Source organism: Culex quinquefasciatus, chromosome 3 (assembly GCF_015732765.1).
Source record: "Culex quinquefasciatus strain JHB chromosome 3, VPISU_Cqui_1.0_pri_paternal, whole genome shotgun sequence".
NCBI classification, from domain to species: domain Eukaryota; kingdom Metazoa; phylum Arthropoda; class Insecta; order Diptera; family Culicidae; genus Culex; species Culex quinquefasciatus.
In genome coordinates, this window is record NC_051863.1 from 21,380,684 (window position 1) to 21,406,765 (window position 26,082).

The 26,082-nt window shown below is 36.2% G+C and overlaps 2 protein-coding genes across 3 annotated transcripts; both read left to right on the forward strand.

The window, feature by feature from the left end:
* The first annotated feature begins 369 nt into the window (after window positions 1–369).
* On the forward strand, window positions 370–18,651 carry LOC6033028 (nuclear RNA export factor 1). The gene is made up of 6 exons (XM_001843482.2): window positions 370–603; window positions 708–1,576; window positions 1,639–1,748; window positions 3,653–3,689; window positions 10,673–11,083; window positions 17,742–18,651. Exons 1-6 carry the CDS (start codon window positions 528–530, stop codon window positions 18,222–18,224), a joined length of 1,986 nt encoding a protein of 661 aa, XP_001843534.1. The 5' UTR covers window positions 370–527; the 3' UTR covers window positions 18,225–18,651.
* A 5,559-nt stretch (window positions 18,652–24,210) lies between these two features.
* LOC6054636 (isoleucine--tRNA ligase, cytoplasmic) lies at window positions 24,211–25,676 on the forward strand. 2 transcript variants are annotated; one of them, XR_005278528.1, is made up of 3 exons: window positions 24,211–24,305; window positions 24,367–25,237; window positions 25,306–25,676. XR_005278528.1 is itself a non-coding variant. In XM_038263443.1 (2 exons), exons 1-2 carry the CDS (start codon window positions 24,223–24,225, stop codon window positions 24,548–24,550), a joined length of 267 nt encoding a protein of 88 aa, XP_038119371.1. In that variant the 5' UTR covers window positions 24,211–24,222; the 3' UTR covers window positions 24,551–25,280. The 2 variants fall into 2 exon arrangements, 1 of the variants encoding a protein (XP_038119371.1); XM_038263443.1 differs by lacking the exon at window positions 25,306–25,676 and having other exon boundaries at window positions 24,367–25,280.
* The last annotated feature ends 406 nt before the right edge of the window (window positions 25,677–26,082 follow it).

Genomic DNA, 26,082 nt, shown 5'->3' on the forward strand with positions numbered 1-26,082 from the left:
AGTTTGTCGTTAACGTGTACTGTGACGCAAAAAGGATACTTTTAATTTACGTAAAACTGAACTTAGGCGCTAAACTAAACTGAACAATTATGATTGTGTCAAACTCAATTATGATATTTGAATGTGAACTGAGATTTAGGGACAGCTGTCCATCTAGATGATACGTAAATATCAATTGAAGATAGCATTAAAACTGCGTTAGAGATATAAATATTTTGTCAGAAAATAAAAAAAAAATATTGAAGAAAATCTCAACTTTATTTTTACCACCCAAACTGAATAAACGTGTAAACCTTGTTTCACCAACTGGGTCTACCTTACCGACATGTTCGAAAATTCACCATCTTCGAATCCACTTTGACAGCTCGACCGATAAGGGTTCATCCACTCACGTCAAACCACGAAAAAACCTGCTGGTGCTTGCGAATTCGCATTTGGTGGCATAATTTTTGCTGGCTGGCTCCTTTTTGTCGTGAAATCCCGTTTTTAACCAACCCGTAAGTGCAGACACTGCCAACGCGCACACGATGAGTAACCGTGGCGGAAAGAACCGTGGCCGCAACAACTGGAACCAGGGCGGTGGCGGCCGCAAGTTTTACGAAGGTGAGTTGTTTTTGGAGTTTTTGTTTGGTTCGTCGCCATTTTGGACCACTTTTGAGTCTTGCTGGGTGAAAGTCGGGTTGTTTACGTTTTCTGGTGGTTTTCAGCGACTGGGAACAACTACTCGGAGCATGACGATCGGACGGAGCGGGATCGGGGCGACCGGAAGGTGACCGATGTGAAGCGCCGGGTGAGCTTCAAGCCGTTCAACGGTGGCCGGAAGGGGGGGATTAAGATCTCGGACATGCAGATTCGGGCCCACCTGGAGGACGATGAGGCGATGGGCGGGGGTGGGGGAGGTGGCGACTATGATGGGGATCGTCGGAACTTTAAGGGGGGAAGGGGGTTTAATCGGCACGGTGGACGGGGTGGGCGGAAGTCTCCGCCGTTGCAGCGAGGTTATCCGAAGAAGCCGAGACTGGTGAACGGTCCGACCAGCTGGTTCGAGGTGAAGATTCCGTACGGGCACAAGTACGAGAAGGATTTTATTCTGCGGTCGTTGCTGCAAGCGATTCAGCCGCAGCTGTTTATTCCGCACTACTGGAAGGTCGAGGACACGGCGGTCAGCTTTTACATCGAGGATTTTACGGCGGCGGAAACGCTGCAGCGGATGGACCGCACCATCGGGCTGCCCGACGGGCGGAAGATGATTGTGATCGTGCGGAACGGATCGCCCCAGTGTACGGTGAACGAGCAGCTGAAGGAGCGCATGAAGCTGGCCATGGTCAAGCGGTACAACCCGGCGACGAAGGCGCTCAACCTGGAGAAGTTCCACGCCGATCCGGACCTGGCCGACATTCACTGTGCGCTGACCCGGCCGCAGATCATGATGGCCGCGTTCGACGTCATCAAGGAGAACATCCCGGACCTGGAGGCGCTCAACCTGAACGACAACAAGCTGCACATGCTGGACCACTTTAAGCTGCTGGACAAGAAGGCGCCCAACCTGAAGATCCTCTACATGGCCAACAATAAGGTGAGCTCTTTTGCTTTTTTTTCCTCAAACGGTCCAAAACTCAAATAAATCTCCCTCGGCAGATCCCGTACGTCACCGCCCTGGACAGCCTGAAGAACCTGGCCCTCGTCGAGATCAACCTGGAGGGGAACCAGCTCAAGGAACGCATCAAGGACCCAACCGTCTACGTCAGGTATTTTGTAAAGTTCTGGACCGCCGCCGCGTGCGGTTCCGCCCCTTTTGTCCTTCTGTCTTGTGTTTCTACTCCTTCTGTGAACCGTCGTCGTGTGGATTTCACGCTGTCCCTATTCACCCCACCCTAGTGTTGGGGTGGTTCGAACAAAGATGACACGATTAATTTGATATGATGACATGCTTTGGCATCGTATCCGAAAAGTGTCCAAACCTGGACTGCTGACTCCCACTGTGGATGCGGCGGAAGGTGGTGTCGCAATCTGCGCAAATCGGCAACAGGTTTTGTGGGAGCGGGTTTCGGGCAACAGGATCAATTTCTTAAAACAATGTTGTTTTTTTCTCTTATCACACTTTTTAACGTTGTTCCAATTGACACGATTTTGTGAATTAAAAAAAGAAGGCAAAAGAAAGCACTCAATTAAAAAACCCTTAATTTAGTTTAAGTTAAAGAATTCTTCTTTGGCTCAAATTCGATGAAATCCTGATAAATTTGTTTCGATTGAATTAATGCAAGTTTTGTAATGCAATTTAGAATAAGTAATTAAAAGAAAAGAAGAAGAAACTGTAAAATAAACAGTGAAAACATAACAGTTAGGTTTGAAGCAAATAAAACTCAAGAAATAATTGTAATTCTGAAGGTTTCTGCGCGAAAAAAATGTGAGCAAAACAATTCAATCAACAGCTAGTGAGAAACTTTTTTGTTTTCAACAAAATTGATACAGTTTTCCAGTGCAGAAATCAAATCCGAGAAAAATGAGAATTATTGAATAAAACCAGAAAAAAGGAATAAATCAGCTTAAAAAAACGAAAATCAACTAAAAAGTTGAAATAATCGAACAACAAAAACGAAAAAAAAAAAATCGGTCGTCGGTTGGAACCCCGACTAAAAAAGGAGTCTGCTTGAAAGGTAGTCCAGCTTTGGACTCAGGAAGGGAAACCCTCCTCGAACGGAGAAGAGTCACATTCGTCTGTTGACGAAATGGTTGTTGACTCAAACAAGCACAACACAAAATGATACAGCGAAAACAAATACACTTTCACAAAAGTAACATCAACGGTTATAACCATAAAGCTTATGGTTATGTTGGGTGATCGTCGAAAGTTTGTCCCAATTAGCCGATTTTCTTCGGTGGAATAATGAAACTGCCTTGAATGATTTTGAAATTGAACTTTGAATGGAAATAAAATGAAGAACAACAAATAAACACATCAATTTTGTTTGCTACCAAAAATAATTGCTAGCTGTTGGCTCAAAAAAAATAAAGAAAAACAGCAAAAAAGTTTAGTTGCTGTAAGAAAAATAGAGAAACCTGATGAAATGTTGAGGAAAGCAAAAATGGTCAAACAAAAGATCATATTATTAAAAAATCTTAGCAAACAAAGAAAAAAAAAAACAAACACAAAAAAAAACAATAGTAAAAAAATAAGGGAAAAAAATCAAGATGAACTATGCTTCAGAACACTTGTAACAATGAATTTCGACACAAATCCATCAATCGACAATTTAACGGCCAATTTGAATGTGTGGAAACTCACCACAAAATTGTCAAATTCACCACAGCTCACGCGTTTGACAGTTGTTGCTAGATTTCGTGTGGTTCGTGCATTTGCAACTAGATGGTTCCAGTGAAGATTGATTTATGGATTTGTGATTAAAAATGTTAAACAATTTTTTTTTATTTACGCTGGCGATCTAGTTTTAAGAAAAATGCTGTCACAAAATTTGCATTGTTTCTAATAGACTTATAGAAAATCCAATTTTTGCCATAGTTGAAAATCACAAAATCAGTAGTTTGTTTGAGTGCTTGCTTTTGCTGTCCAGTTTAAATTTTCTCTTTTGGGAATACTGGGAAAAGAAATAAACTAACACACTTTCTTCATTATTTACGTATCTTCCGCCAGCGAGGTTCGCAAACGGCTACCGAAGGTGATCAAACTGGTAAGTTTTTGAATCTTTTATTATTGTTTCTTTCCTGCAGACTTTCCTTTTGACGGGTGCGACAACGGTTTGCTATGATACCGGTTTTTCTATGCGCACCATTTCTCGTCACGAAAAAAACCCGACACAGCTCGGTAGCTTGATCGGTGCACCGAAACCAAAGTTTGGTGTGACGGCGGTGTGGATCGGGTACACAAAACTGACTTGGTTTCTGCGCCTACCACACGGGAGAAGTTTAGAACTCTTGATGCCTAGCAAGCCAGCTGAAATCAACACTTCTTAATGGTGTGGTTGTCAAAGGCACTGCATTAGTATTTTAAAGGTTCTTGGTTCGAATCTCGACAGTTATTATTTTATTTTTTTGAATGTTTTTATTTCTTCAGAATAATTCTTTAGGAATAGAATTTCGTAGTGTCATGTAATATAAACTCTAACTTCTAGTGCATATAATCCTGAAATAGGCATTTTTTGCCTGCATAATACAGAACGTTTTCTCTATTCCACTACAAAAATCCATTCAATGTTTTAACCCTTTGACTAGAGCGTCGCAGGTTCGAAGAAGTTTTTTTAATGTATGTAATCACTAATTTTGATAATAAAAATTGAAAAAAAACCTCAATATATTTATGTCAGGATTGAACCAGAAACCTCGTGATTAAAAGACGGAGATCACAACCGCCAGGCCACCCCGAAGATGTGAATGATGGCTAACAAACCTCAATCAAAACAATGTCGCCTCCGGTTTACTTGGATCAACCATTCTGTTGAGTTGCATCTTGGTATACAGTTGGGTGCACCGGTGGTGTACCAAGGTGCTTTCGGTACAGTTGCTATGGTGTGACAATAAACAGCTCGGTTTGGGTTCTAGAGTGACACGAAAACCGCACCACGGCGCACCCGATCTTGGTGTTCAGTGAAGCCTGCTTTCCTGTGTGTTTGGTTTTGACTGCAAGTCTCCATACAATTTCGTCAGCGATCCTTACAAAAATATGGTATATTAAGGGGAAACAGGAAGGCAGCGCCATGTTGACACCACGACTCGAGCTGTTGGAAGCACTTCTGAGGAAAATACCGTTAATCAAACAAGTTCTACCTGTTATAGAACGATAGCAAGCAATTTGGCGAGTTCTGAAATTGGTGCAAGTTGAACAGAAGTTGTCCCGTTTCACCTTAACATTTTATGTAGAACCTAATTTAAAAAAATATATATATTAAATATTGTAAAGGCTTATAGCATTTGCTTAAAAAAAGTTTTTTTTAATGTTCTCGATTATCGGAAGATGAAAAAACGTCAAAGTTGTAGGTTGTTGATGGCTGATCTTAATATCCAGATAATCTTAAAAAGAGCAATTTCTGCACAAAACATGTTTTTTTTTACTCAACTCGACTCTAAACAAACTCCGATTTCATCAAATAGACGAGCTTTCCGGAAAATATGCACTGGAATAAAAATACACGCTGTTTCCACGAGATTTTTTGATTTTAGGTCCTAAAATTTAGAATTTAAATGTAATTTTTTTTTCGCTCGGTTTTTTCGTGGAATAAGCTAAATGAAAAATGCTAGATGGTGTGTCTCTCCGACAAAATAATATTAAAACCGATTGCGGGAATCGATTCTCTAGACAATTTTCCTTCCTGATAGTGTTCCAGGCTTCTTGCAATATATATTCTAGGGAATTCATCAAAAAATGGAGGGCAAAAAATCATGCGCCCGCCTCCGAACTTGACTTCTAAACCTTGAAATCTAAAAATCTCATAGAAATAATAGTGTATACGTTTATTTCAGTGTGTTTTTTTTAGCAAGCTCGTCACATTTCTTACAAGTTTGTCTTAGATCTCTTTTACGATTTTTTTTTTTACTGTGAACAGACACGGACCACTGCGACACTTGCGTATCTATTGTAGTATGATCTGTTCTCAGGTTTTCTGTTTTACTGCTATACACAGCCTGCCGAACGATCGTCTTCCGTAGCGCTATTGTTTGAGCGAGACAGTATTTGACAAATTATTCGAGCAGTTGCCCCCTCATTCCCCAGACCAATCCCCCAAATGCCATGCCACACGAGCACGAGAGACCGATCCGAGGACGTGGAGATGAGCGAGATTGAGGGGAAATCTCGTTTTATTTTTGACCCATCTAGAGATCGTTACCGATCATATAGCCCAATCTTCAGCTCGAATTTTGCCTGAGAGCATGTGACCGAGTCGAAAGTAGCATTTGAAGCTCTTCTCTGCGTATTGTGTTACAGAGTTCTTCAACGCTCAGACTCAGTCGCCAACCGAGAGATTGGATGGGATGGGTTTTGGGGAGGCTTGGGACTTGACAAAGTCAATTCCCGCAGCAGCCGATATCCCCTCTCGACCGCCACCTACCCCTTTTGCCTCGCCAGATGGGTTTCAAGCCATCGACCTTCCGCTTACAAAGCCGTACCACTACACCACGGGAGCTCGGCTCTCTTTTACGATGCTTTGAGGAACAGGAATTTTTAAATTACGATATACAAAAATATTTAAATAACTTGAGCCCTTCACAAATGTCATTCTCGATTTCAACTGGCTCAAACAAAAAATGCCTTATATAAGCCTAGGGTAACATGTTTACCAAGTTTCATTGAAATTGGAGAGGGTCGGACATGGAATTGCTCAAAACAAGAAAGTTGATTTCTATATTAAGTCTTAGACTGCTTCATAAAATTAAAAAATCGAAAATTTAAGTTAATGTTAAATAATCTAATAATATCAGGTACATAATCAATAATTCACCAAATAAGAAAATAAAAACATAATTTTAAATACCCAAAAAATCATTTTTTTTAGATTGAACAGAATTTGTAAAATTAAATCAGATTTATTTTGTTTTATCATATAACCTGTAGTCTAGTTCTTCGTCTATCATGTTTTATTTTCCAGGGTTATTGTTATTTTTTAAAGATATTTGAGAATTATTTATCAAAACAGATCTTAAAAATCTCCTTTTTGATAGTTTTCAACAATTTAAAAGATTAAAAATTTCTTAGTTTTAATTTTTTCGTTTTATTTTTTTGAGAAAACAGAAAGTGAATGGGCAGTTGCAACTTAAATTTCTGGAGCAACATTTGAAAAGGGCGCATAAGCATTTTGACAGCCAGAACTATTTTGCAAATTCCGAGCTAACAAGTAACTATTTGACAAAACCCGCAGTGTTAAAAGATAGCTGATAAGTCCAACTATTGTCTAACATTTCGAGTTTTGTGAAAAATTTACCTGTTGGCTCGGAATTTGCAAAATAGTTCGAGCTGTCAAAATGCTTATCCGCCCTTTTCTCGTGTTGCTCCAGATTTCATAGTTTCTTTTTTAATAACTGTATTTCGAGAAAAAAAAAATTAAATACCAATCATCATTGGTCATTGAATTAATTTTTTTATGAAAAATATATATATATATATATATATATATACAGCAATTCCATTTGAAAAGAGCCTAAACCAAAAAAAAAGTTCTCCGATCGGGCTCAAAATTTTTCTGGGGGTTCCTTGGCCAAAATAATTAGACCCGTATTTTTTGTTTGGCCATTAGGGTGGCCTACATCGTGCTAGGGTGGTTCAAAAATGGCAATTTTCGTCATTTTCGCAAAAACCACTTTTTCTAAAAATCATATCTCCGCGCCATTTCATCCGATTTTAGCTGTCTTAGACGCAAAGAAGGTGATGAGTTTGGCTATTTGGGAAAAATAGTAAAAAGTTCCAAAAATCTAGCTTAACTATTGAAAAGTCGTATGAAAACTTAAAATGGCGTTTTGACCGTGTCTGGACCAAAGAGCCTATGTCTAAAAATATTTTTATCGGATTCCTCGGAAAATTTCACATAACATATCAAAAAATTGGCGATGTCGAACCGTACGTTTCCGAGATATGATTTTTTTGAAAAAAAAAACTACGTTTTTCGACGCGCCACGCGCAAAAACGGGAAAATGACGAAATCGGCAAAAAATCAACTTTTTCCACTAAAACTGCGATAACTTTAAAATTTCAGCGATGACCTATAGATGTTATGGTACCAAAAGTTGCGTCTCTCAATTACGAAAATTTTGGTACCCAGACATGTATAGGTCATCGCTGAGTAACTTTTAGTGAAAAAAGTTGATTTTTGCCGATTTCGATTTTTGCGTCGCAGGTTTTATTTTCAAAATCGTATCTCAAAACGTACGGTTCGACATCAATTTTTTGATATGTTATGTTCCGAGTCCGCGCATTTTAGACACTCGCCACGACTTTCAATAGTTAAGCTAGATTTTGGGCTTCTATTTTTAACCAAACTCATCACTTTCTTTGCGTCTGTTTGAAAAAGTGATTTTTAGAAAATGACGAAAATGACGTTACAACCACCTAGCACGATGTAAACAAACAAAATACGGGTCTAATATTTTGGCCTGAAACCCGAGAATCCAGGCGGTTTTTTGGTTTAGGCTCTTTCAAATGGAATTGCTATATATATATATATATATATATATATATATATATATATATATATATATATATATATATATATATATATATATATATATATATATATATATATATATATATATATATATATATATATATATATATATATATATATATATATATATATATATATATATATATATATATATATATATTAAAAATTAAACGTGAACGGCTATAACTCGAAAAATTTGTATTTCTTAAATAATAATAATATCAAAATGAATCAATGGTGAGTCTTGTGTAAATTCTTTTTAGATTACAAATTCTTTTTTCTATAAAATATAAATAGAAAAAAAAGAAATTCTGAAGTTTTGTAAAAGGTGCAAATATTAAAAATCAAATTTTCATTTTAAAAAATTGTAAAATCTATTGTAATCTACTTTTAGGCTCTTGACAAATGTTGAATTTTGGGACCACGTATTCAAAAAGACCTCAGCTTGTATTTTTTTCTTAATATATTTTGTAAATCCATTAATATTTTGTAAACATTTAATAGTAGCACAAAACCATCTATAAACAGCGATTCTACGTTAAATCAACAGGATCCGGATAAAAAAAAGCTCCGATTTGGCTGAAATTCAGCGTCGAAGTTATAAAATAGGGTGACCAAAAAGGGTTTTAATTTTTTTCAAAAAAAAAGGAAAAGTTATCAAAATTCGGCACATTTTTTTGTTTTAATTGGAGTAGCATGGTACTTTGAGTTCAAGTGATATACTGAAATCCATTTTTTTTTCGAGAAATCATCTCCTAATCCAGTTAAGGGGTTACATACATGTAGAAAATCACAAAATTTCATGTTTCAGAAAATGTATTCAAACCACTTAAAATGTGATTTTCAATCATTTTCAAAATTTTGCCATGCGCAAAGCGAACTGTCAAACTTTGTGAGCGTTTTTCTCTAAACGCCGAGTTGATTTACGGGTGCCACGATATCTCGAGATGGGATGGACCAAATTGGCTGAAATTTGAGGTGAAGACTTACAAGACATATTCCGTGACGAAGCCGATTTTAAAATTTTGCTTTTTTAAAAAATACAAAAATCAAAATTTGTTGATTTTTTACATAAAAAACATAAAAATATTTTAATCTTTTTTAAAAATAAACTTTTTGAAAATCGGCCTTCGTCATGCAAACGGGAATAGTTTGACGAGTCTTCACCAAAATTTTGAGCCAATTTGGTCAGAGCAGTTTTGAGATATCGTGGCACCCGTTTTTTGAAACTCCTAACTTCAAATAGCTATATCTCGGCAATCATACAACCAAATGTCTTCAAATTTATTTTGATAATAGTTGAAAATATATATTTTAATTCCCTTAAAACAAATGTAAAAAAAGTTTAAGTGTGTGCTCAAACCAACCTCTGGAATTTTTGCCGATTTACATGTATGTAACCCCTTAATGGATATTCATCGTTGCTCTATATGCTACAAGAATACTCGGATTAGTTTTCAAAAGCCGTAAGAGCCAATGGTAAACAAAACCTTTTTGCCTCGTCATTCGACCTACTTACGAAAAATCAATTTCAAAAATGCTTAAGATTGTTCTTTCAAGTGCCCAAGTGCTAAAAATAAATGAAATTTTGCTACGATTTCGAGAAAATCGAATATTAGTGTCAGAGGCCACGGTGGCTCTTACGGCCTTTTGAAAACTCACCCGAGAATAATATGTTTAGCTTTTTGTCCCTAGACCCTTTAAATCAGCAAACTTATTTTTTCATTTCATCCGTAAGTGTATTCAGCAATGTTTTTTAAATGTCTTAAGGTGCAATTCTGGAGTTTTTTTGAAAAGGTTCAATAAACCAAATTTCCAATTTGCTTCTTGGGTGTTTTGAAACAGCCTTGAGTCAGGGGTATTAAAAAACACCCAAAAAGCTAAAACTGAAAATTTGGTTTATTGGACCTTTTCAAAAAAAAAAACTCCAGAATTAGACTATGGCAGTTTGCCAAACAAGACAAATTGTATGCAAGTTGACGTTTCTGCAAACAAATGTTGGCGAACAAACAACGCAGAGTGTCAAAATGTGCGAGTTTGTTTGCCGCAGTCTAATTCCACCTTTACTATTTTTATAAGCCCATTTTCTCACCTTTCTTTAGAACTTTTGAAACGTAGCGTTCTAAAATCGGTTGAGCCGTTCAGAAGATGTTTTTTTTTGAAAAATGTGATTTTTCCAAAAAAATAATAATCGAAACCGTCATTGTTTGACGTGGAAACGCTGTAAATTCAAAAACCTTGAAACAGGGTTTTGATAAAAAAAGTAATGAGAAATTATAACTTATTTTAAAACGTATGTTATCTTTTGAATGATCCTCATCAATACTTACAATTTTACAGAAGACACGAAATCGATCAGAAATTTCCTTTCCGAGATACTGATTTTCGAATTTCCACAACTATTTTTATATGGACAGCTGTCAAAATTGCATGGAGACTTGTATGGCCGAACAAATGATGCAAACAATTCACAGATTAACCTTCCAAATTTCCCCCCTCCTTAGGACAACATGGACCTCCCCCCACCGATCGGGTTCGACGTCGAGGACGACGACAACAAACTCCCCCCGGCCAAGGCGTCCTTCCTGTGCGACGCGGCCGGTGCCGACATTGTGCGCCAGTTTCTCGAGCAGTACTTTATCATCTACGACTCGGACAATCGGCAGCCGCTGCTCGAGGCGTACCACGAGCACGCGATGATCTCGCTGACGGTCGTCAACAGTCCAGCGCAGACGAGCCAGCAGCGGTTGCAGGCGTACCTGACGTACAATAGGAACATTTCCATAAAGCGGGACTTGGAGACGCGCTGTCGGTACTTGAAGATGGGACGGCTGCCGGTGGTGTCGTTCCTGTCGGAGCTGCCGAATACCAAGCACGATCCGCAGTCGTTTGTGGTGGATTTGACGCTGTTTACGGTGAGTGTTGGCAAGATTTTGGCGAAGAACTATATGTCTTGAGGGCTCTATTTCTGATGCGGTTTCAATCCCGAAAAAAAAAAACGAAGGGCGAAGAGCGTCACTGTCAAAGCTTGGACCTAGCCACGATCCGTTAGATTTTAAAGGTCTTAATCGGACTTTTAGTTCTTTATTATTAAACAATGTTCTTTGTCGTAATGGTCATGTCTGTAACATAACCACTTGCATATTTTTTTACAACAATCTTTTCTAAACTATAAAAAAACGTCTCAAATTTATGATATAGAAGTTATCTTCTGTACGGCTTTTAAAAAGAAAACATTTCAAGATATATTATCAGAAAACATGTTTCAATATTCACAGTCTTACAAGAAAAAAATATATACAGAGAATAGTTTAAGAATCTGTAACTTTAAAGAAATCTCATGAACATTCTGGAAAAAACAAATCTACTTACTAGGGTTGTTACGGACAGGGCGGATCTGCTGGCTAAATTTGCTCAGGCGCGGATGGCAATTTTGATAAATAAAATAATTAACTTTCTAGTTGTAAAGAAAAATATTTTCAGGAATTACTATAATTTTTTGTAATGGAAAAACTTTGATTTCTTAGAGATGAAACATAATTGAATTTTCTTCCGAAAATGTTTGTTTGTCATTTCTAAATAAGGCCGATGCAAATATTTTTGATAGATTTTGTCCCTCGGCAAAAAAATAAAAAGTATAAATATTGAAATAACGTTGAAATGACAAAAAAAAATCTGTTGGTTGAAGATTTCTTCAATAGATTTATTCTTACACTCAACCCATTATTAACATTTGCTACAAGCTCTGAATTATTCATTTCTTTTGAGTTTATTTTATACTGGACACATTCAATTTCGATTGTTCACAAGACATAGACATTCGGATTGCATAAAATATTATTGGGGGGGTGTTCTGGTAGTGTTCTGTGGTCAAATTCCAAATATGAGCTTGATTGGACGTAACAGAAGATGGCTTCCCGCCTTTGATTTTAGATGGGATTGAACCCGTAGGAAGATTATTTTTTTCAAAATTTTATACTTTCTTAGGGAAAAATTAAAACGTCAAAATATTGAAAAGTCAAATTCAAGAATCCAAAACTTGTTTGTTGAATCCAAAAATTAAAAACTCTGATTTCCAAAAATTCTAAAATTCTAAAATTCTAAAATTCTAAAATTCTAAAATTCTAAAATTCTAAAATTCTAAAATTCTAAAATTCTAAAATTCTAAAATTCTAAAATTCTAAAATTCTAAAATTCTAAAATTCTAAAATTCTAAAATTCTAAAATTCTAAAATTCTAAAATTCTAAAATTCTAAAATTAAAATTCTAAAATTCTAAATTCTAAAATTCTAAATTCTAAAATTCTAAAATTCTAAAATTCTAAAATTCTAAAATTCTAAAATTCTAAAATTCTAAAATTCTAAAATTCTAAAATTCTAAAATTCTAAAATTCTAAAATTCTGGGTTAAAGGTTCTAAGGTTCAGGGTTCTAAGGTTCTAAAGTTCTAGATTCTAAGGTTCTAAGATTCTGGAGTTCTAAGGTTCTAAGGTTCTAAGGTTCTAAGGTTCTAAGATTCCAAGATTCTAAAGATTCAAAATTCTGAGGTGCAAAGTGCAAGGTTCTAAGATTCTGAGGTGCAAGATTGCAAGTTCTAAGGTTCTAAGGTTCTAAAGTTCTAAGATTCTAAGATTTTAAGTTCTAAAGTTCAAAGATTCTAAATTCTAAAATTCTAAAGATTCTAAGTTCTAGGATTCTAAGGTTCTAAGGTTCTAAAGTTCTAAAATTCTAGATTCTAAAGGTTCTAAGTTCTAAAATTCTAAATTCTTAACTGTAGTTCTTGGATTCTTGAGTTCTTGGAGTTCTTGAGTTCTTAAATTCTTGGATTCTTAGGTTCTTAAGTTCTTAAATTCTTAAGTTCTTAAGTTCTTGAGTTCTTAAGTTCTTGGATTCTTAAATTCTTAAAGTTCTTGGGATTCTTAAATTCTTAAATTCTTAAATTCTTGGAGTTCTTAAGTTCTTAAATTCTTAAATTCTTAAATTCTTAAATTCTTAAATTCTTAAATTCTTAAATTGATTCTTAAATTCTTAATTCTTAAATTCTTAAATTCTTAAATTCTTATGTTCTTAAATTCTTAAATTCTTAAATTCTTAAATTCTTAAATTCTTAAATTCTTAAATTCTTAAATTCTTAAATTCTTAAATTCTTAAATTCTTCTTGGAGTTCTTAGGTTCTTAAATTCTTAGTTCTTGGATTCTTGGGATTCTTAAGTTCTTAAAGTTCTTGAATTCTTAAATTCTTAAAGTTCTTAAATTCTTAAATTCTTAAATTCTTAAATTCTTAAATTCTTAAATTCTTCAATTTTAATTCTTTAAGTTCTTAAATTCTTAAATTCTTAAATTCTTAAATTCTTAAGTTCTTAAATTCTTAAATTCTTAAATTCTAGTTCTTAAGTTCTTAAATTCTTAAATTCTTGAGTTCTTAAATTCTTAAATTCTTAATTCTTAAATTCTTAAATTCTTAAATTCTTGGGTTCTTGGATTCTTGGATTCTTGAGTTCTTAGGTTCTTGAGTTCTTAAATTCTTGAGTTCTTAAGGTTCTTGGGATTCTTAGGTTAGGATTCTTAAATTCTTAGGTTCTTGGATTCTTGGAGTTCTTGGGTTCTTAGTTTTCTTGAGTTCTTGAGTTCTTAGGTTCTTGAGTTCTTAGGTTCTTAGTTCTTGAGTTCTTAGGTTCTTGAGTTCTTGAGTTCTTGAGTTCTTAGAGTTCTTGGAGTTCTTGAGTTCTTGAGTTCTTGGTTCTTGGGTTCTTGGGTTCTTGAGTTCTTGGAGTTCTTAAATTCTTGGAGTTCTTGGGTTCTTAGTTCTTAAATTCTTAAGTTCTTAGGTTCTTGAGTTCTTGAGTTCTTGGGATTCTTGGAGTTCTTGAGATTCTTGGATTCTTAGATTCTTGGAGTTCTTAAATTCTTGGGATTCTTGGGATTCTTAGAGTTCTTAAGATTCTTAGGATTCTTAAGTTCTTAGGTTCTTGGGATTCTTGGATTCTTAAATTCTTAGTTCTTGAGTTCTTAGATTCTTGAGTTCTTAGATTCTTAGGTTCTTGGGTTCTTGAGTTCTTGGAGTTCTTAAGGTTCTTGAGTTCTTGAGTTCTTGAGTTCTTAAGTTCTTGGAGTTCTTAGTTCTTGAGTTCTTGGGATTCTTAGGATTCTTAGGTTCTTGGAGTTCTTGGGATTCTTGGATTCTTAGGATTCTTGGTTCTTAGGTTCTTGGGATTCTTGAGTTCTTAAGTTCTTAGGTTCTTGGAGTTCTTGAGTTCTTAAGGTTCTTAAGTTCTTAGTTCTTGAGTTCTTGGGATTCTTGAGTTCTTAGATTCTTGGATTCTTGAGTTCTTGGGATTCTTAAGTTCTTGGATTCTTAATTCTTAAATTCTTGGATTCTTAGGTTCTTGGATTCTTAAATTCTTAAATTCTTAAATTCTTAAATTCTTAAATTCTTAAATTCTTAAATTCTTAAATTCTTTCAATTCTTAAATTCTTAAATTCTTAGTTCTTAAATTCTTGGTTCTTAATTCTTAAATTCTTAAGTTCTTAAATTCTTAAATTCTTAAATTCTAAATTCTTAAATTCTTAGGTTCTTAAATTCTTAATTCTTGGATTCAAGGTTCTAAAATTCTAAGATTCTAAAATTCTAAGGTTCTAAATCTTAAATTCTAAGGTTCTAAGGTTCTAGATTCTAAAGTTCTAAAGTTCTAAAGTTCTAGGGTTCTAAAGATTCTAAGGTTCTAAAGTTCTAAAGTTCTAAGGTTCGATTCTAAAGTTCTAAGATTCTAAAGGTTCTAAGGTTCTGGAGTTCTAGATTCTAAGATTCTAAAGTTCTAAATTAAAATTCTGGAGTTAAAGTTCAAGGTTAAAGATTCTAAAGGTTCTAAGATTCTAAGTTCTAGGGTTCTAGTTCTAAAGTTCTGGATTCTAAATTCTAGGATTCTAGGTTCTAAGATTCTAAATTCTAAAATTCTAAGGTTCTAAGATTCTAAAATTCTAAAATTCTGAGTGCAAGGTACAAAATTCTAAGGTTAGGTGCAAGGAATTACAAGATTCTAAAATTCAAAAGTTCTAAAATTCTAAGATTCTGGATTAAAATTCTAAAATTCTAAAATTTTAAAAATTCTAAAATTCTAAAATTCTACAATTTAAAGATTCTAAAATTCTAAAATTCTAAAATTCTAAAATTCTAAAATTCCTAAGTTCTTATTTCTTAGGTTCTTAAGTTCTTAAATTCTTAAATTCTTAAATTCTTAAATTCTTAAATTCTTAAATTCTTGAGTTCTTAAATTCTTGGAGTTCTTAATTCTTAAATTCTTAAATTCTTAGAATTCTTGAGTTCTTAGATTCTTGGGATTCTTAAATTCTTAGGTTCTTGAATTCTTGGAATTCTTAAGTTCTTGGGATTCTTAGGATTCTTGGATTCTTGGATTCTTAGGATTCTTGAATTCTTGAGTTCTTAAGTTCTTAGATTCTTGGGTTCTTGAGTTCTTGAGTTCTTAGGTTCTTGGGTTTCTTAATTCTTGGAGTTCTTAGGTTCTTGAGTTCTTGGATTCTTAGGATTCTTGAGTTCTTAGGATTCTTAGGTTCTTAGGATTCTTGAGTTCTTGGGATTCTTAGGTTCTTAGGTTCTTGGGATTCTTGATTCTTAAGTTCTTGGGATTCTTAAGATTCTTGAGTTCTTGAGTTCTTAAGTTCTTAGAGTTCTTAGGATTCTTGGGTTCTTAGGATTCTTGGATTCTTAGGTTCTTAGGATTCTTGAGTTCTTGGATTCTTAGGTTCTTGGGATTCTTGGATTCTTGGGATTCTTAAATTCTTAAGTTCTTGAGTTCTTAAAGTTCTTGAGTTCTTAGGTTCTTGAGTTCTTAAGTTCTTAAATTCTTAAATTCTTAGGTTCTTAAATTCTTAAATTCTTAAATTCTTAAATTCTTAAATTCTTAAATTCTTAAATTCTTAAATTCTTAAATTCTTAAATTCTTAAATTCTTGAATTCTTGAGTTCTTAATTCTTAAATTCTTGGGATTCTTAAATTCTTAAGTTCTTCTTAAATTCTTAAATTCTTAAATTCTTAAATTCTTAAGTTCTTAAATTCTTAAGTTCTTAAATTCTTAAATTCTTAAGTTCTTAAATTCTTAAATTCTTAAATTCTTAAATTCCTAAATTCTTAAATTCTTAAGTTCTTAAATTCTTAAATTCTTAAATTCAAAAATTCTAAAATTCTAAAATTCTAAAATTCTAAAATTCTAAAATCTTAAATTCTAAAATTCTAAAATTCTAAAATTCTAAAATTCTAAAATTCTAAGGTTCTAAAATTCTGGATTCTAGGATTCTGGAATTCTAAGGATTCTAAGTTCTAAGTTCTAAGGTTCTAAGGTTCTAAAGATTCTAAAATTCTAAAGTTCAAAAGTTCTAAGATTCTAAAGATTCTAAAATTCTAAGTTCTAAAATTCTGGGTTCTAAAGCTCTAAAATTCTAAATTCTAAATTCAGGTTCAAGATTCAAAATTCAAAATTCAAAATTCAAAGTTCTAAACTAAAGTTCAAAGGTTCCAGGGTTTCAAAAGTTCGAGTTCAAAATTCCGAAATTCCAAAATTCCAAAATACCACAATTCCAAAATTTTGAAATTCTAAAATTCTAAAGTTCTCAAATTCTAAAATTTCAAAATTTCAAAAATTCCAAAATTTTAAAAATTTCAAAAATTCCAACATTTCAAAAATTCCACAATTCCAAAATTCTGAAATTCTAAAATTTTAGAATTTTAAAATATTAAATTTCTAAAATTCCAAAATTCCAAAATATTAAAACTTTAAAATTTTAAAATTCTTAAATTCTGAAATTCTAAAACTCTATAATTAAAAAAATTAAAAATTCTTAAATTTTTTAATTTTGAAAATTTCCAGGAGTTTTCTTAATTGATTCGAGAATTTTATGCATTAAAATTTTAATAATTCTAAAATTTCTTTATAAAAATAATTAAAATATCTGCGAAAATTCTCAACAATTTTAATTTTTGGACATTGGAAATCGGACAAATTGTTAAAGATTGCTCGGCGAGGAAAAATAAAAAAAAACTGATTTTCTAAGTAAGGAGTTTGATTCAGACGTAATAAAACAAACCGAGAAAATGTTTTTTTCTACAGGTTGCCTTTTTGGGCTCCTAAAACATACCAAAACTAAAACGGTTTCCCCCCTTTATCGTAAAAATAAAAAATAGGTAGCTTTTTCTAGAGTGTAGGTTTTTTTCTGAATTTGTTCTTATCACCAATCACAACGTAGCTGGACCGCATCGTTAACATTTCCCTTCCCGAGTTCGCTTCGGTTCGCTAGGTGATTTTAGCGGATTGTAGACTGGATTTCGCCATGTATGATTATGATTATTTACCAAAACAGGTTACCTAGGAGTTAAAGTTTTTTAAGGGGACATGGGAAAATCTTCACGGTGTCCCCGAGTGTGTTTCGCTTGGAGTTGGACGGATCTTTGGACATATCCCTTCTAGAGTCAAACAAAATAATGTTTCTTTGATTTAAAGTAAATTTTGTCATCTTGTTTTCTGAATCGATTCATCAATCAATATTTCCTTCTATTCCCACAGCCCCAACTTCTCCTCCTGACCGTAACGGGGGTGTTCAAGGAGCGCAAGCCGGCCGTCATCAACGAGCCGTACCGGTCGTTCCAGCGCTCGCTCGTCATCGTGCCGGGCGCCACCGGCGGCTTCTGCATCCGCAACGAGGTCATTCACATCAACAACACGACCCGGTTGCAGGACGAAAAAGCCTTCAAAGATCCCGTCTCGAGCCAAGGATTCCAACCATCGGCGGCAGCATCGACTTCAGCGGCAGTACCAGCGGTGGCAGCACCCATCGCAGCGGCGGTTCCGGTGCTACCCGGCGGCGCCCCGGACGACAACACCAAACTGCAGATGGTGCAAGCGATGGCCACCCAGAGCAACATGAACCTGGAGTGGAGCCGCAAGTGTCTGGAGGAGACGAACTGGGACTACGAGCGGGCGGCGTTTGCGTTTTCCGAGCTGCACAAACAGAACCGGATACCGCCGGAGGCGTTCGTGAAGCCCTGAAGTGTGGTGGCAGGATCTTTATAAATTTACTCTAGTTTTAAGGTTGGCAGTTTTTATTTTGGGAGAAGAGATTCAACCCTTGGGGGAGGTATTTCTACTTAACAAAAAAATAGAATAGAATTTTTGACTGTTATGGAATGCTGATAAATTTGGGCGAGTTTTCATTTGTGTCAATTCCTTGTAAAGTGTAACACTTTGTTGTCTCCATCAAGCGTTAATTCTCTTCTCCTGAAAGCTGTCCCTATTTTTTTGTTTTAGTTTTAAATTCTCAGAGTGTAAATCATGATTAACATAGAAAAGCAAACAAGCAAGCAAGGCAGTGTCTCAGGACGACGCCGTCGTCGTGACAAAAAAAAGTATGAAATACTTTCTGGAAAGTGAAACCCAATAAAATAAGCAATTCTAATTGTACAAAGCTAATGCAAAAGACTTTCTGTGTTTCTGCATGCATTATACGTTTGTCCTTTTTCAGACAGTGAAAACTACATTTCTAGCTTTACATTCTCAAGAGCCAACCATTTTATATAACAGAAAATCATGAGAGACCAAACAGCAGCGAAAAAAAATAAAATAAATCAAATTATGTTTTAAATCTTAAGTGACCATCATTGTAAAAACAAGCAAAAAACAAAAAAAATACAAACACCATCCTCTTTTAAACTGAAGATAAAAAAACGTTTAACAAACAGCAAATCATGCCAATACAAACTTTAGACTTGTAAAACAAACCTTGTTTTATTGAGAAATGTCCGAAAAAATTGTCCTGACCAAAATGAGGTAAGCAGCTTAATTCATCGATTGGAAATGAAGGAGTAAGTATAACACTCAAATTCAAAACTCCCATATTTTAAATTGTTAAAATTTCAAATCATTTTTTTTTATTAATTTTCAGATTTTTAACCCTCTACTGCCCAATTTTTTTTTTAATTTTTCCCCTGTTTAGGAGGTAATGTTGAGCAACTTTTGTCCTACGAAAAACTTAACTTCTCTTGTTTTATGTTTTTCTTGTTTCATTTTTAGTATTTTAATTTGCATTTATCTTGATTAGTTTATGATTGTATTTGATTGTTAGGTCTATTTTTTCATGTTTTCATTTAAATTGTAAAAAAATGCGTAGAGGCATAGTCTGGGACACTACAAAAATTACTGCACACTTCTTTTTACTTAAAATATAGGAAATGTTGGTAAAAAACACAGCCAAAGTTGACCCCTAAAAAATGACATTTTTTAAAACATTGGCAAAGTTACATAAAACAAGTATGTGAGCAATTCCACCTCAAATCAGGAATTTTTCTGATACTTTTGTACCCGACCCTCTCCGATTTCAATGAAACTTTGTAGACATGTTATCCTAGGCCTATATAAGCCATTTTTGTGCATATGGAGCCAGTTACACTCGATAATAACATTTGAGAAGGGCTTAAGGTATTTAAATATTTTTGTATTCTGTAATTTAAAAATTACTGTATCTCGAAGCCGTTGCGTCGTATCAAAAAGTGGTCAAAGACAAACTTGTAGAAAATTGGACGGGCTTTCTGATAAAAATACACTGAAACAAAAGTCTAAAACTTAAATTTGAAGTTGATGTCACGATTTTTTTTCGTTCAAAATTAATGGGGAAATAGCCTAAAATGTTACTAAAAGACTGACGAAAAATGCAGGATGGTATGTCTCTCCTAAAAAAATACAAAAATCATTTACTAAAACTGTTTTTTTGAAAAGTGGTCTAAACGTCAAAATTTTTTAAAACCCGTAGTGGGAATCGATTCTCCAGACAATTTTACATAAAAGTCTCCATATTGACCATTGTCCTATGTCCAATCCTTGGGAAGATACAGCGGTTTTAAAAATAAAAATGTTAAAAAAACGTGATTTTTGGTGGTTTTTGGCATTTTCTATACGACAGACTTGGTTTTTCAGTCTCGTAGATATTTTTACCGGAAAGCTCGTCCAATTTCCCATAAGTTTGCCTTTGACAGCTTTTTGATTTATATCGTTTTTAGGAGAGACAATGGTCAATATGGAGACTTTTATGTAAAATTATCTGGGGAATCGATTCCCACCACCGGTTTTTTAAAATTTTGACGTTTAGACCACTTAAAAAAAACAGTTTTAGTAAATGATTTTTGTATTTTTTTAGTAGAGACATACCATCCTGCATTTTTCGTCAGTCTTTTGGTAACATCTTGGGGTATTTCCTCAAAAATTTTGAGCGAAAAAAAATCGTGACATCACCTTCAAATTAAAGTTTTAGACTTAAAAATCAATAAATCTCATAGATGTGGCGTGTATTTTTGTTTCAGTGTATTTTTATCAGAAAGCCCGTCCAATTTCCTACAATTTTGTCTTTGACCACTTTTTGATACGATGCAACGGCTTCGAGATACAGTAATTTTTAAATTGCAAAATACTAAAATATTTAAATACCTTACGCCCTTCTCAAATGTTATTATAGAGTGTAACTGGCTCCATATACACAAAAATGACTTATATAGGCCTAGGATAACATGTCTACAAAGTTTCATTGAAATCGGAGAGGGTCGGGTACAAAAGTATCAGAAAAATTCCTGATTTGAGCTGGAATTGCTCATGTATAACTTCCAACCCCATAAATTTTCTAAAATTTTTTGACTTCGCAAAATTCTAAAATAATGGAAAATATCTTCATTGAAAACTACATTAAAAGAAAAGTAAAATATAGTTATTTTATATTTTGAAGAGAAGAGAATTTATATACTTGGGTATAAATGAAGATTTTTATTCCATTGGTATAAAATACAATACAGGTTGAAATAAAATTTACTTTGCATTTTGTATGGTATCGTCATTTTTTGGAATTGATCTTTGTTTGAATGCATCAATTATTCATCATATTCATCTATTTTATATTTATTTTGCTGATTCTACTTTTAGGTTTTGCTTCGATTTAGAGATATTTTAGCAAAATCAATTTCTAAATTCTCATCAAAATTAAAGTAACTGAACCATATTTTAGCTGACGCAAATTCTGCATAGTTTAAAAAAAAACCCAATAATTCTTTTGGAAATAGAATAATATGTGTGAGGTGGTTTTATTTGTATCTTGAACTACTGCTTACCCGAGCAGACGGAAATAACTTGGGAATAACATTTTTTGATATTTGAAAATACTAGGCCAATAACATTTTATGTTATTTATAACAAGAATTATTATTCGTCGTTATGATTTTTTTGTTATTGGATTGTTATTGTAATAACAGTCTGTGTGTGTGTGTGGTCCAATCCAATACCCGCTAACCGGCAGCGAAATTATGGGAAAGTATAATTTGTATCAGACTGTGTACATGCCGAATGCTGATACAGCTTATGTCAGTCCCGGGTATTAGGTGGTGATGGCCCTCGCGCTGCTTCCAACGACCCATTTCAGAATGACAGAGCTCCTTGCGGTCCAATTCCGAGGTCGTTGGGCATTGTCCGGCCCCGCCTAAACATAGAAGCAAGCATCTGAAGGAAACTCGATCTATATTTAGACTTCCAATCCCGTCAGGCAAATCAGGGATCAGCGCGTATTTAATATGGGAAGATAACATGTTTCAACACTACGGATCAATTCACTGCTAGAGTGTAAACCTTCTGATGGCCGACTGCTTAGCGTCCCACACCACCAATCCAGAGGTGTGAGTTCGAATCCCACCTGATTCATTTTAGTTTTTATTCATATTCAAATTTCTGATTCCAAATTTCAAAGGTACCGACCGGGATTTGATCCCTGAACCTTCTGCTTGAGAGACAGAAGCCGTAACCATTAAGCCACAGAGCCGGTAATAACAGTCTAATAACAATTTTAGTTATTCTTCGAACAAATCTTTGTTATTATTTTTTGTTATTTTAACAACTAATCCGATCATCCCAATAACAGTTGGCGGTATTCCTCCATAACAAAAATGTTATTCCAAAGTTGTTTTGGTTTTCAATCAATATCAGACCAATAACAAATTTTGTTATGATAACATAAACTGTTATTGAACTCTTATGCAAAAATGGATTTCGCAAGAATTTTCCATAACACTTTCTGTTATTTTAACAGTATTTGTTATTGAAATGGCACGAATTTAGTTATTACCGTCTGTTCGGGTACTTTTTTAGACACTTTTCTGTGCATAATTATTCTAAAACAAAGTATTTTTATGTTTATTTTGAGCAAATTTTAGAGTGCCGTGAAATCCGTGGTTTCAAAAACTGACATGCCACGTAATTTCGATTTTTTTACCGTGAAAAATCACTAGCCCTATTATGCAGCTTCCACCAAACCGAAGTGCGCATCTCTTCTGTTGCGCAAAACAATCTGTTGCGCCATACAAAAATGGAGCGGTTTATCGTAAGCGTGTACATCAGTCTGTGGCGCAACAGGCTTTGACAGGTTGCGCTCGTGTTTCGATTTTTGTCTGCTTTCACAATACTAATGACTTTAAAATATAGTCTAGACTCGATTATCCGAAGGTCATGGAAAATTTCATTTCAAATTTGGACAAAAAAAAAAAACAAACTTACGCTCACTTGCATGGTATCCAGGTTTTTAAGCGAAGATGGCGTTCGAATGGTGAACATCCGAAATGTCAAAATTGCGCAGTAGCACCAACATTAGAAAACAAATGTGGCTGTCATGCCATGGCACACTTTTGTCGGAGTATTGGTACCACTGCGTGATTTTGACATTTCGGACGTTCACCATTCAAACGCCATCTTCGCTTAAAAACCTGGTATTAATGGATTACCCGACGGGCCAAAATTTCTCATAGATGGCGTTGTTCGTTTGGTAGTAAGAAATTCAAATTTGTTCTGAGAAATTTACTTTTTTGTGAATATCTCAGCAACTACAAATCGCAGGGCGACAAAATTTGACCTGCTGATTCACAAAAAAATTAGCTTTCACCAAGTCAAATTTTATCTCTAACTGATCTTTAATTTGGGAAATATTGAATTTAAATTGATTTCCCCCATACATTTTTTAAATCGCTTACTACCAGCGTGACAGCAGCCGCCATCATTATGTTTTCTCTTTCTCTCCCCGGTCTTGACAGCTAGATCTGTCAAACTTTTTTTTTGTTTTGAATGTGTTCGGCAAAAAGTCACATCGGCATCGATCACATCAAAATTCCGTCCGCCGTGCCGGGAAATCCCGCGCTGAAAGCACATTTTTGAGGTGTTTGATGGCCCGTTCGAGAACGCCGCCGACTACCTGACCAAAAACTTCTCAAGAGAATCGATCAGACGCGCGATCCTACACGCTGTTCGTCATCTCGACGGCCCTGTTCAAGAACCTGAACTGCACCGGACTGGTGCTGGCCGCCGACGGGCAGAAGATGAGCAAGCGCAAGAAGAACTACCCGGACCCGGTGAAGGTGACAAATACGGGGCGGACGCGGCTGCGGGACGTGTTCCTGCTGTAGTTCTACGTAAGTTGGCTGAAAAATTTTAAATGCTTGAGAAATTTAACCAATTTAGGTCAATTCAGGCTCGGTACGGTGGCGCGTCCAGTCGGATTGATTTTGGCCACCTTTACGGATGATGAACTCGTGCGCATGACCGCTCTAACCGCCGGAATCCGTCGAGGCGCCCCGTCTCGAGGTCGAGAGGCTCCTGCTCCGATTGCCAGTCCCGCTGTTGCAAAGGCCAAGACCCCGAGGAATCCACCAAGGGAAAGGTTCTGTTTGTGGGAAATCTGAAGCGGACCATCAACATCCAGCAGCTGGCGGCATAATTCGCTCTGTTAGGGACCATGATGGTGATGGACAAGGAAACGGGTCGCTCCAAGGGTTTCGGTTACGTCCAGTACGTGGAGGCGGCCGATGCCGCCAAGGCCATGGCCCAGATGAACGGTGGCCTAGTGGAGGGACAGAAGCTGAAGGTGACGATGGCGCACCAGCCAAACTTAATGAAATTCTGAGATTTACCCGGACCGAACTGCACCGGGCTGGTGCTGGCCGCCGACGGGCAGAAGATGAACTACTAGGACCCGATGGAGCTGGTGCACAAGTACGGGGCGGACACGCTGCGGCAGTACCTCATCAATTCGCCGGTTGTGCGCGCGGAGAATTTGCGGTGAGTTTGATATCTTGAGCGTTTCTCTAGAAGTCGTTGCTAATAATGATGCATCTTTCAGCTTCAAGGAAGACGACATCAAGGACGTGTTCCTGCTGTGGTTCAACAAGATTGTTTATCGATATGACGCGGGTCGTTACGCAAGCAAGCGCTCGACGAACGTGATGGACGTGTGGATTACGTCGTTCAAGGAGTCGCAGCTGGAGTTTGTGGCCAAGGAGATGAAAGCGTTACTTCAAACATGAAGATTGAGCGTGCCGTTTCTCGGAAGCAGGCCGTCTTCAAGTTGAGCTGTGTTATGCGCGATCGTAGAACCGTCCCCATCAAGTACCCGGTGACGGAGGTCATCGTCATCAACTAGAGCAAGGAATATCTGGACGACATCAAATCCCTCGTGAACTTTATCCTCGACGAGCTCAACGTGCGCGATATCATTCTCAGCTCGGACAAGCAAAAGTACAAGCAGGTCATTCATGCGGTAAAAGTACTCACGGACCCCCAAATCGCCGACAATCTAAAGCTGGGCTTCTTCAGCGTGCTCGGGCATCGCATCAAGCTGAACGAACTACGCTTTATCTACCAGTTCGACGAGCAACAGGCCAGCGGCCGAAACACGGCAACGACAGCATGGGCAGACATGGGCACCGCCAGAAGCTTCCGCATATCGAGCTCCACGGTCAGCAGCAGCAACGTTTCGACCGCCAACCCACCAAAACACCCACGTCGAGAAGATCCTTGCAACGCACGACGACGACCGTGGAAGATCTGTTGTAAAAGTGTCCCGGCCCGCCGTCGGTCGGCAGCCCCGACAAATTTTATGAGCTGAAAGATTTTAACCCACGGAACGCGGACAAATTTGTTCCTGCTGCGCCGGGTCAGGAGTTTTGAGATCTGATCCTGTCGATATCTTCCTCGACTGTTCAATCTTTCAGGTGAACGTCGACTTCGGCACCACCCTGACGGACGGACAGATATATTTATTTATTCATTTTGATTGCAGAAGATTCTGCGAGGAGTCAACCATGCGGGAGATTGCCTTCGACAAGGTGCGTTTGGTGATGGATATGAACCTGATGGTTGTCATGATCGCCAGGACTCGCTCGAATGTCATCTAGCACCGATTCCGCTAAGGACGATGAAGAAGAAGACAAGCCGGAGCCGTTTTTGTCGCAAATCGCGCCGTCGTCATAATATCAGGCTGTTTATCTGGAAGGCCGCCAGGAACTCCTAGAGGCATTCATCGACCTTCCTTCGAGCCTAGATCAAGCTGCGTGATCACCTGGGCATTTTCGTAATCTACATGTGCGCTTACTTGTTCTTGATGTGTCGATTTGATTCATATAAAATAATAAAATAATATGGGTGGGGAAGGAGGGGTTAGGGGTCTCAAGGTTGTCTTCTTTTTCCAGAATTGCTTTATTAATGAACAAAATGTGAACCTTCCGGGCCTTCGTCACATCCCGGCGGGTAGAGAGCCTCCACAACGCTGGTTCACGCTGCACCGCTGAACTCTAGTCCAGCAGAGTTCGAGCTGCGGCCGCCTTTGGTGTCGGAACCCATTCCGGATCTTCGTGATGCAGATCCACCAGCGGATGGCCCGAATCTTTATCGGATGATTTCTCCACATGACCCAGCAACTCCTTCAGCGTTTTATCCGCCATGCGATCCAGGAACGGCTTGAATTTTTTTTTTAATTTCTGAATTTCGTTATATTGTTTTTATTTTTTTCAGAATTTTTGATTTTTAAAAATTTATGAATTTTTGAAATTTATTTTTT